Source organism: Ambystoma mexicanum, chromosome 6q, assembly GCF_040938575.1.
Source record: "Ambystoma mexicanum isolate Mex_15411 chromosome 6q, UKY_AmexF1_1, whole genome shotgun sequence".
Taxonomy (NCBI): domain Eukaryota; kingdom Metazoa; phylum Chordata; class Amphibia; order Caudata; family Ambystomatidae; genus Ambystoma; species Ambystoma mexicanum.
Genome location: NC_090937.1, coordinates 444022006 through 444034281, shown reverse-complemented (window position 1 = coordinate 444034281; position 12276 = coordinate 444022006). Strand labels below are relative to the sequence as shown.

The window sequence follows — 12276 nt, the reverse complement described above, 5'->3', positions numbered from 1 at the left end:
TACAACCTCTCTTTCCACATGCAGTGTTCCCCAGGGCTCTATCCTCTCACCCTGGCTCTTCAATGTCTATCTGCCCCTTGGCCCATCTGATCTCTACTTTCTCCTCTAACTTTCAGTGTTATGCGGATGACACACAGCTCTCTTTCAGGCTACCCTCAGCCTCCTCTCTTTCCTTGCTCATTCGTGACTGTCTATCCGCTATTCAGGGATGGTGCGCCTCCATTGATCTCTGCCTTAAGTCCAGTAAAACAGAGATTCTTCTCATTGGGACTCCTGCTCCCGCGTTCCCTCTCTCTCTCTGGCCACTCTTCTTGGGGCCCCTCCCCTCATCCACCTGTGATGCAAAAAACCTTGGTGTCATCTTCGACTCTCCCTCTCTCATCACATCAAAGACCTTGCCAAGAAGGCCCATTTCCAGCTGCACCTCCTCAAACGTATTATATCTTTCCTCACCTTCCCAAAGAAACTACTGTATCCAGAGCACTGGTTCTCTCCAGGCTGGACTATTGCAACAGCCTCTTTCTCAATCTTACTAACTCTACTTTTCGCCCTCTTCAACTAATCCAGAAAATGACTGCCAGACTTATCCTTGGCCTCAAGCTCAGGGACTGCATCTCTCCAGCTCTGAAATCTCTCCACTGGCTCCCGGTGGGCATGAGGACCAAGACCCTGTGCATCAACCAGAAAGCTTTCTGGGGCCGTGGCCCTCGTATATCCAACTCTCTCTTCCTAAATACCTTTTTTCTATAGCCCTCCGCTCAGCTACCTCCAACTCTCTGTTGGTCAGACACTTCTCCAAGCAGAGAGTGGGGGTAGATATCTCTCCTCTGCAGCTGCTGGACTACCTTAAGTTCCGGAAGTGGCTCAAGACCTTCCTTTTCTCCTCTTCCATCTCTCTCCCTCTCCTCTGCTAACCTATCTGTCTGCTCATCCTGACTGGTACGTGATTACCCTCTGAGTCACACAGGGTACCATGCCCCCCTCCTTGACCAGTCACCCTGCACTGTCCCCTGCCCTACCCAGCACTCCTGGTCTGGGACTGCACCTGTGTAGTCCTTGCCCTCCCTGCACTTACTCAGAGCCACCCTCTGCCTTGCACTTCACGTTTGCACTTGCACCATCTGAATGTCACATGGTCTAGTAAGACAGTTTGTCTTGCCATCCCTCCGTTTCTCCTCCCTTGTCTTGTAGCACCTAGAAACACTTGTGTGGAGGTGCGATACAAATATCAAAACACATCATATCATATTCCTCTATATGGAAATGTCAGTTTTTCTCTGATTACAGAATATTAACTTAATTATCACTTGATGGCTCTCGTTGCACTGTCATTTAGATGTGCATACATATAATGTCCGTCTAATATTACCACACCTTATAAGGACACAGATGTTTTCTCCTTAGATACTGAACTGGGCTTGTTTATCAGGCTATGAGGACATGGTTTTGAATATTGGATCTAGCTGTGCTCTCTGAGTTAAGGTACATAACTTCCCGCTCACCAAATCCCTAAATGGCCAGCTCTTCTACGCCTGTGGTTAAGGTAATAAATCAAGACTTTGATGAGTGTTCTCCCAACCTGATAAAAATAATCTTCTTCCAAAACCACTACAATGATCAGATATGGGGAAGAGTGTCTATCTTTGAGTCAACATTGTAGCAATTTATCCTGTAGAGACATTGATAAGGCAACCACTATCTCATAACCTTGCTATGAAAATTGTGAAATTAGAAGCATTACAATAATCGGGCTCGCAAAAGCCATAAGGAACAAGTTACTTACCTGTAACTGTTGTTCTCCAGCATGGGTCTGGCATGGATTCACATGCTCATGAATATTCCCCGTCATCAGGCCGGGAATCCTCGGTATAGAAAAAAATCAGTATCAGTTTTGTTTCTGATCTGTCTTTCTTAGTAGTAACCAATCACTGGTCTATGGGTCATACTGCCCCCCAGCCAATGACTGCCCTCTCCCTAAGCCCCGCCTCTGGCAGCCATCCTCATATTTGGTAGCATGTAAAGTGGCAGTATGACCAAGTGAAGAGCCGCAGAGGGGTAGGCGGGAGGGTTCGCATGTGAATTCATGCCAGACCCATGCGGGAGAACAACAGTTACAGGTAAGTAACTTTTTCCTTCTCCAGCATGGGGTCTGGCATGGATTCACATGCTCATGAATAAGAGAATACATAGCAGTACACACATGCACAACCATGGGAGGTGGCAACAGGCTCAACATTAAGCAATACAACAACTCAACATTAAGCATCTCTTACCTCCTCACCAGGCTCATCTTAAGCGAACAGGTTGCGCAGCACTGCTTGGCCGACCCTGGACTCCTCCCTGGAGTCCCGATCGACGCAGTAGGATTTTGTGAAGGTGTGCATCGACCTCCACGTCGCAGCCCTGCAGATGTCCAGCAGGGGCACACCAGACAGGAACGCCGTGGTAGCAGCGATCGCTCTGGTCGAATGGGCTCTCAGACGGCCGGGCAGCGGTTGGTTTGCCAACCGGTGACAGTGCATGATGCAGCCGGAGAGCCATCTGGAAATGGAAGTCTTGGAGAGAGCCTTCCCTTGATTCACAGTCCCAAAGTTCACAAACAGCTGTGATGTCTTCCGAAAACTCTTCGTGCGGTCCACGTAGAACTTCAGCGCTCTAGCTACATCCAGCGAGTGCAGAGTCCTTTCAGCCGGCGACGAAGGAGACAGGAAGAATACTGGCAACACCAAGGGTTTGTTGAGGTGGAAGTCTGACGGCACCTTGGGCATGAAGGAGGGGTGCGTCCTCAGCACTACCCTCGTGTCGTGAAACGTCAAGTATGGCGGCTTGCAAGATAGGGCCTGGATCTCTCCCACTCGTCGTGCAGAGGTGATGGCCTCCAGAAACGCTGCCTTCCACGACAGAAACTTCAATGGTGCCGAATGCATAGGCTCAAATGGGGGCCCCATGAGTCTGGTCAGCACCACGTTGAGCTCCCACGCCGGGGCAGGGGCTTTCCCCGGCGGGAATGATCAGAACAATCCTTTCATAAATTCCTTCACCAGTCGATGAGACCACAAGGACGCCCGTCCCGTAGTTCTGGTGTATCGTGAGATGGCAGCCAGATGTATCTTGATGGAAGCGTGAGCTAGTCCAGCCTTGGCCAATGACAGTAGGTACGGCAATACTTTGAGGGGCCGTAATCCGCAGAGGGTTAATCTTCTGTGCACGGCACCAGACAGAGAACCTCTTCCATTTATGTCCGTAGCACTTGAGAGTTGAGGACGCCCTGGCCTTTGCAAGAACCTCTCTGCAGTCGGCCGGGATGTCGTACCCTCCAAACTCTAGTGCTGCAGGAGCCAGGCCTGCAAGTTCAGCGACTCCGGGTTGTGGTGAAGAATGGCGCCTCCTTCTCTGGAGAGAAGATCTGCGTCCATTGGCAGCTTGACTGGTATGGACGTTGACAAGTCCAGAAGGTCCGGGAACCAGATCTGTCTCGGCCACGCCGGTGCAACGAGGATCATCCTGCACCGGGACCTCTTGTGCTGGTTGATGAGCCGGAGCAGCAACGGCAGCGGAGGGAACGCATAAAGAAATAGGCCGTCCCAGGGGAACGAGAAAGCATCGCCCATGCTCCTCGGCTGGGGGAACCTGCTGGCGAACCTCCACAACTTGGAATTCGTCGCTGTCGCGAAGAGATCGATTTGGGGTTCGCCCCATCGTCGGAAGAGTCGATCCACTTGATCCTGGCATAGTTCCCACTCGTGCCACGAGCGCAGCTCTCTGCTGAGTGAGTCGGCGATCGTGTTTTTTATTCCTGCCAGATGAAGAGGCACCAGAAACATCCCTTGGGCGATGGCCCAATGCCACAGATCCTGGGCTTCCTTGGATAGGGCAGGGGATCTGGTTCCGCCCTGCTTCCGGATGTAGAACGTCGTGGTGGTGTTGTCGGTGAAGATCCTCACCACCTTGCCCTTGAGGGACGGAAGAAAAGACCTGAGGGCCCAGAACACTGCGCGGAGCTCCAAGATGTTGATGTGGAGTGACTTCTCCTCCGGGAGCCAAAGGCCTCTCGTGTGAAGATCTCCGGAGTGCGCTCCCCAACCTTCCAAGGAGGCGTCCGTCGTCACCGTCACCTGGTGAGCTGGTGTCTGAAAGTCCGTGCCCGCCGACAGATGAGAGCGGGTACCCCACCACCGGATCGCCTGACGGAACGTCTCGTTGAGAGGGATCCTGTCCTCGAAGCTGCCCCTCGACTGGACCCAGCGGGCGTCGAGGAACTCTTGTAAGGGGTGCATCCGAAGCCTGCAAAGGCGCACCAGATAAATGCAGGAGGACATCATCCCAAGGAGGGACTTGATAGATCTTACCCTGGCCATGTCCGTGGCCAGCAGACGCTGCGCCTTGCCCAGAATGGTCCTGGTCCTTTCCTCCGACGGCGAGGCCAGCTGCGCCACTGTGTCGAGCTTGGCTCCCAGAAACAGGGCGACTTGCGACGGAACCAGGTGGGATTTTGGAAAGTTGATGGAGAATCCCAGGTCCGTGAGCAGCTGGACCGTCTTCGCAGTGTGCTCCACGACAAGCTCCCTTGTCCTTGCCCGGATGAGCCAGTCGTCCAGGTAGGGGTAGACGTGGATCCCCTGTAGGCGCAGCCGCGCTGCCACCGGTGCGAGGCACTTGGTGAACACCATGGGTGCCGACTTCAATCTGAACGGGAGGGCCTTGAACTGGTAGTGCCGCCCCTGGACCACGAACCTGAGGAACTTTCGGTGTCTTTTTAGAAAGGGGATGTGGAAGTATGCATCCTCCAAGTCCAACGACGACAGAAAATCGCCCTCCTCCAGCTGTCCCAGCACGTGCTGGAGGGTGACCATCCGGAACTTCTGTGCCTTAATGTACTTGTTCAGTCGTCGCAGGTCCAGGATGGGGCGCCATCCTCCTGTCTACTTTTTTATGAGGAAGTACCTTGAGTAAACTCCGGAGCCCCGAAGCCTCTTTGGGACGAGCTCGATGGCACCCTTCTTGAGCATCACCCTTACTTCCAACTGTAGTTGAGGGACGTGATTTTCCTTCCTGGCCACGGGTGGAACGCGAGGGCACTTCTTCTGAAACTCGAGGGTGTGCCCTTGGGACAGGGCGTCCAGCACCCAACGGTCGGTGGAGATGGACTCCCACACGCTGACGAACCTCGCCAGCCGGCCTCCCACTGGGGTGCATCGGCGGGGGCCCGACCCCACGGTCGGTTCAATCTTGTTTGGAGGCCGCCTTGCCTCCTTGACCTCCCTGTGGACGACGACGGGCACCACCTGACTTGCCGCGTCCCCTGTAGGCTTCCTGGGACAAAGATCTTGCCGCTTGGTGGTACGTGGAGGACCCACTGCCGGATCCCTTGGAGGCACCTTGTCTGCCTCTGGAGCTCCGAAAAGACGGCCGTTGTTGTTGGAGCACTCCCAGTGCCCGGGGAGTCTCTGTGTCTGTCTTGATGGCCTGAAGGGACTCATCAACCGCCTTCCCAAACAGGTTGTTCCCGTCGAAGGGCATGTCCAAAACCTTGGTTTGTACGTCCTGGCGGAAATCCGTCGCCTTGAGCCATCCTCGTCATCTCAGGCAAACGCCGTTGCCCAACTGACGGAAACCGGTGTCGGCGATGTCCGTTGCCACCGTGATGGCGTGGTCCGAAGCAATCTCACCTTCCTGTAGGATTTCAAGGGCCTCAGCCCTTTTAGCGTCCGGAAGGAAGTCCAACAGCGGGGCGATTTTGAACCACAACTCCCTGTCGTAGCGGGCTACGATAGCCAGGGCGTTGGCCGCCTTGATGGTCGTCGCTGTGGATGAGGCGTCCCATCGTGTCCAGCTTCCTGCCCTCGCCGTCCGGCGGGGAAGTTGATGTCAAGGCCGATGCCCCCCCAGCTTTCTTCTTTGCCGCTGCCGAAATGACCGAATCCGGGGTAGGATGCGCCCGAAGGCACAAGGGGGCAGCGTCGGGGACCCGGTACTTCTTCTCGTACCGGTCCCTCTTTGCCGGCGCCGTGGCATGGTTCTTGAGGAGGGCGAGTCCCTCATCGCAGATGTCATCAAGAAGTGGTACGGAGAGGACCGTCTTCCTTTTAGCCTTGCGCTGTTGGTAAAGGAACCCTTCCTTCTTCTTCTCTTCTGGGCAGAGCTGGAAGAGCTTGGATGCCCTGGAAATCATGGCATGAAAGGATCCAATCTCGTCGGGCGGGGACGCCTGGGCAGGGGGCGACGGGGGACACGCCCCGTCGTCACCTCCGTCGTCATCTGTACCTGTCGTAGCCGTGTCCGTGCCTGTATCATCCCCGTGGGTAGTAGACCGGGGGAAGGCAGAGCAGGCCGCAGAGGTGGGAGAGGTGGCGTAGGATGCGTCGTCCTCCTCTTATGCGGTGGACTTTCTGAAGGTCCTGGCTCCGGTTCCCCTGTTGGGTCTGGCTCAGGTACCTGCGTCGGGGGGAGGGGCAACCTTGTCCTTATCTCCGAGCATAAGGACTGAATCGCTGACAAAATGGCCGCCGAAGTGTCCTGCGGCGCCGGAAACGACGGGCGCAAGGGCTCTTGAGGAACCTCATCAGCGACACCGTTGCTCTCGTCGTCGCCCTCGTCGGGATCCCTCCCGATGGGCTGGGCCTCTTCCACGACTTCGATGAGCTCTTCTTCAGAGGCCGTGTCCGTATCCACGATGGCCACCTGCCCCTCCCCCACCTTTTCCAACGAGGACTTTGTGGGGGTCTTCTCAATGGGCCTGAAAGATGACTCCCTCCGCGGTAGCAGGGAGACTCTGGGTCTCGAGGTCGCCTCCACTGGCTTAGCCTCCACAGGCTGAGCCAGGGCCGCTGCGACATCCTCAATCGAGGTCTTAGCAGGGTGAATTAAGGCCATCGTCAACTTCTGTACGCCTGGGGCCTTCACCTTGGGGGGAGGGTCTGAGCCTCACTCCCCCTCTGCTGGAATCTTTGAGATCGACCGGGGCCTCTCCAGAAGCTTCGCCGGGTTCTCGGACTTCCTCCTACCCGAGCCAGAGCGTTGGCTCATGGTTGATGGCGCCGGGGAGGATGCGCCCTGCCTGGCAACCAAGGAGCCCGACCGTTCGGCGCTCCCGGTGCCCGCGGACTCACACGTGCTTGGCCTTTTGAGGGCGCCCCTTCGCCGGAGCGCCCTCACGGGACTTAGAAGACCGCTCTGACTTCTTTTTCTTCTTCTCGCCTGACGGGCTCTTCCCTTCCAGCCAGTTAGCGAGACGGAGGTGGCGATCCTTCATGGTCCGCTCTGACATGTTCCCACAAAACGCACAGTCCTTCTCCGTGTGCGTCTTGTCCTCATGGAGACAGTAGAGGCATAACGAATGCTCGTCCTCCTTGAAAACATTCTGAAGCTGGCATCCAGGGCAGGTCCTGAACAGCTTCCAGGGCGTCGAGCTTCCTTTCTCCTGGGCCATGTCCGGGGTAGGCCTCGGAACTTCTGGAATCCTCCAAAAGCATAACTCGACGAAATCTTCACCCTTGAGGGGCGTAGAAAACTCCAAAATGGATCCCCGTTGATCGGATGTAGAAACGGTGGAGCTTGAGTCTCTATTTAACCGAAAAATGAGAAAAAATCTCCTGAAAAAGCACGAAAACGCAGCAAAAGCTCGAGAGCTACAGCACGAGGACTCCCAACACTTGAACGTGCGGTAAAAATCTGAGGATGACTGCCAGAGGTGGGGCTTAAGGAGAGGGCAGTCATTGGCTGGGGGCAGTATCACCCAGAGACCAGTGATTGGTTACTACTAAGAAAGACAGATCAGAAACGAAACTGATACTGATTTTTTTCTATACCGAGGATTCCCGGCCTGACGACGGGGAATATTCACGAGCATGTGAATCCATGCCAGACCCCATGCTAGAGAATTAGATTAGCCTTAAATAGATTAAGATTAAATGTAGGCCTCAAACCTCTCTCTGGACAACTCATACAATGGGCCTCATTACAACCCTGGCGCTAATGGGTTAACGGCGCCGTAAAAGGCTGCGGCGCCGATAACCCATTAGTGCCTGATTACGAGGTCGCTTTGCGGGACCCGACCTTAACGGCTGGTCTACACCAGCCGTTAAAGTAGGGACCTGCAAAGGGACCTTGGTGCTAAGTACGGTACCGCAATTTGCGGTACCGTACTTAGCGCCTTCCCCATTCCCATTGAGCCCTATGGGGCAAAAATGGGAATGGGGAAGGGCCATAGAGGAAGGGGGAATTACTGCCCCCGCCAACCTTGTAATGGGGTAGTAATTCCCCCTTTCTCCATGGCGGAGTCGGTAAGTTACCGGCATGGAATATCGTGCTATTAGCACCATGGTCTTCCGCCAGGGTCGTAATGAGGCCCAATATATTTAAGTACTGAAAAGCTACCTGATTCAGCACCTGTCACATTTCATAGATTATTCTGGTCATGCATTGAAATCCCCACTGAGCCATACATGAAGCCCTCATTATTTTGGCAGGGTTGGTGATATTAAGAGACATTTTAAACCTGGACATTACATTTCTTACTCACTTAGCATCAGTCACAACACTCTATTTTGTATAAAAAAAATGGCTGCTCGACAGAATCTTATTTGATTGCTGCTGTGGATGTTACAAAGATATTTGGACGATCACACAACAATGTCATTTTTCTTTTCTATTGAAGGTATGACTTGATGAGGCAGTGCTGGCGTGAGAAGCCTTATGAAAGGCCATCATTTGCACAGATCCTGGTTTCATTAAACAGAATGCTAGAAGAGCGGAAGGTAAGAGGTGTAATACTGGGATTGGTGTACGGGTGTCAGCCATGGAAATCAATCCAATGGGTCTAATATGCATGCAAGTGTGGAAAAGACAGTATTTGCTATTGGAATATCTTGACAAAGTTTCCTCATAAGCCTCCTAATGGCGCTTCCTCTCTGTTGTTTTCAATAACATTCAACAAGAGTCTTCTGCAGGTCTTGTATGCATGAAGCTCAAGAAAATGACAGTGAATGCTCCATCAACACAAATATAATCCCTAGGTACAGTTCACTGTGAAAATAGCAGTAATGAATGCTAATCACCATGTTGAACATGGCAGGAACAGTAAAATAGTGGTTGCACCCCAGGCATTGTTGTATTGTGCTGCCCTTTCTTTTGAAATTACACCATATTGGGCGCATGTCCAGACAATTGGACATCTCCATAACGGTGGTGCCTTGTGCCTATTGAACAATGTTCATGAACTACATCATCAGTCGGAAGGTCTCTGCACTTGAATAGTAATGCGGAACAAACAGCTACATTAGTCAGAAGGTTTCGGTGCGTGAATATTTCATACTTGGAAACATGTAATCTTCAGGAAGTGTTTCCTTTTAGTTTTCGCTGCTGAGTGCCACTTTAGCCAAACCCCCCACCTCGCCCAAAAGGGGTCAAGACTAGTACTATAGGAGTGAGAGTATTGTGGTATGTAATGGAGAGTACACCAACAAGGGGCTATTTTTAGTGTGACACTTCACTAAGGTTGGATTCAAACAGCCTACCAACATTGCTTATCGATTTACTCTTATTTTAACACCCTGTCACATTAAACTGATTTGTTGTAACAGAAGAAAGTCTCACAGGCATGTATTTTAGAAGGTCTGCAGGGCCAAACCATCAGATGCATTTCCCCTGGCGCACATTGGTATTACAGAAAGGAACATGTGCATTGAAACAGCACAGTTCTTCCGTTTGCACGCATGCACCACACATGCAAATTAGTGGCGCCAAGCTTCCCTTGACACATGCCACCATTACAGAAGAATCACATGTGTCTTGAGAATCAGAGATAGTAGCCAGAAGATGGCGTAGCATTTGCCTATCTATCCATCCATGGGAGGGGGCTGAGCCTAATGTGTCCCGCTGACCCTTCATGCTTCATTTATTTTCATTGAAGCCAGGTGGCCCTGGAAATTATTTCCAAAGTGGCCCCATATCATGCTGTGCATGCAATTCCAAACCCTCCTATATGAAGGGGTGGGGGTTCCTTACCCCCACCCCTACATAAGAAATTGTGGAATAAATGGATCAGAATAGTGAATTTTAAAGCCACATGTTGTATCCTTGTATGTTTAGTGTGACTGTCTATGTGAATGCAGGGCCTCATTAGAATGGTGAAATGGAGCTTGGAGTTTTGGAGGCTTGGGGATTCCTGGGAGTGATGTTGGGACTTGGAGTGTGGCTGGGAACCAGGACAGATGCTTGTGACCTTCTCTCAAACTTTTTCATGATCTGCATCTATGTAACAAAGAACAAATAAAGCATCTTCTGTTTGGTACTTACCCGAGTCAGCCTGGTTCCTGCTCCATGTCATCACTGGCTCTGATACAACACCACACTTATATCTATATATAGATTAAATAGTAGTTAAACATAACACAAACAACAGACATATAACTTTGTAAGAGTGAAGATTAACACAGTCAAAGCTTTATGATGAATTCCTTTCTTCAAAGGGATGCTGGGGAATGAAGAAAGATGGAAGTAAGGGGGGCGGGTGCATGGGAGAGAGGCTAAGAGGAGCAGAAAACCAGGGTACCCACACAAAAAAGGCTGTAGTGAAGAGACCCACTGGAACATCTCCAGAACTCCTTGTAGGCCAGTCCACCAGTGATCCAAGCTGTGGATTTAGGGCAGTGCTCCCCAGCCTTTTCCAGGTGGTGCAGTTTCCATTTCACAAGTCCTTGTAAAGGTCATGCAGGCAAAAGAGACCAGTGCCTTTGTGCGGCCTGCTCTTAGAAGTGCAGGCGAACCACAAGGAGGTGCATGTAACATAATGCAGTCCCTGCCAGTATGGTCTGTAGGGGAATTTACGCTGGAGTTGGGGACACTATTGGGTGGCTCACACTATTTAATGTGTCCCCTATTCTCTTTCATTCCCCTAACCTGTGTTTGTATGTTATGGAGCCTCCGCGCCTGGAGGAATCACTTAAATGCTACAAAGACATTGGGCCTCATTACACGGAAGGCGGTAGTCCAGGGTGCTATTAGCACCCTGGACCATGCCGGTAAAATACCGGCACCGCCTTGGCGGAAAGGGGATTTACCGCCCCATTCCAAGGTTGGAGGGGCGGTAAATCCCCTTTCCGCCATTGCCCTTCCCCATTCCAATTTCTGCCCCATAGGGCTCTATGGGACTGGGGAAGGCGCTAATTACGGCACCGCAATTTTGCGGTGCCGTAATTAGCTCCGAGGTCCCTTAGCGGGTTGGTATTTAACGCCTGCAAAAAGCAGGCGTTAAAACTCCAACCCGCTAAGGGACCTCGTAGTACGGCGGTAAGGGTTAACGGTCACCGTTGCCATTAACGGTGACCGTTAACCCTTACCGCCGTCCGTGTAATGAGGCCCATTGTGTAAGAGCAATAGGAGCCAAGTACCGCGTTATTTCTCGGGCCAGTGGCAATGGACTTAGAAGTGCTGCGAACCTGTTGGGGGTCTGAATTCTGTAAATGAGTTTGCAGAGCACTGCCACACCAGTCATTACAAACACTGCGCAGTCTAGGGAGGGTGCATAAAGTGGCTCTTAAAAAATACGTTTGGAAAACTATTACTTTATGTTCCGTTGCTGTGGTTTCTTGTGACTGCTCCTGACAGTGCAAGGTACGCATCATCCGCACTGTCTTAGAAAGCGCTCGCATTCTGTGAAAGTCCGTCTAAAAGCTCTGGATTTCTTTACTGATTTTTCAAGCTGAACACAAATACAAGATGAAAGTAACCGCATGTTATTTTGTTGTTTGACATTTTTAGACATATGTGAACACAACGCTTTATGAAAAGTTTACCTATGCCGGCATTGACTGTTCAGCGGAAGAAGCTGGTTAACAGGAAGCATCTATCGACAGACTATGACATCTCCCAGGAATACAGAGTGGCCCAGAGAACAGTGCACGATGTGCTGCCTCGTCCTATGCATATCACTGTCTGTATATTGTCTCACAATAAGTCTGTACTGTCCCCTTCCACACATTGTTTTAAAACATGTAAATACTGTTTGCACTCCCTTTGCTAAACATTATATTTTTGTACAGTAGATCGGGTGTGTGTGTGTTGTGTGTGTGTCCGCGCGCGTGCAAGTAGAAAAGAAAAAATGTACATGTAGGAATTTTCCACAGTATAAATATATGTGTTAATGAAACATTTAAAAGAAAATCAAAATGTCTCTCTCATTGGGTGGCTGCCTGTCCAGAGGCTCTTTGAATGTGAATTTTTACTGAAGGCGATCGGGTAAATCCGAGGCTGGATCTATGAACATACGTTGTAGTG

General features: G+C 51.5%; 1 protein-coding gene across 1 annotated transcript in view; it reads left to right on the top strand.

The window, feature by feature from the left end:
• The window catches only part of TEK (TEK receptor tyrosine kinase), a 682216-nt gene extending 670173 nt beyond the window's left edge, over positions 1–12043 (top strand). Inside the window, exons 22-23 of the mRNA XM_069630921.1 lie at positions 8657–8756; positions 11761–12043. Coding sequence (XP_069487022.1) covers positions 8657–8756; positions 11761–11835 — 175 coding nt within the window. The 3' untranslated portion in view covers positions 11836–12043. The remainder of the gene's footprint in view (positions 1–8656; positions 8757–11760) is intronic.
• The last annotated feature ends 233 nt before the right edge of the window (positions 12044–12276 follow it).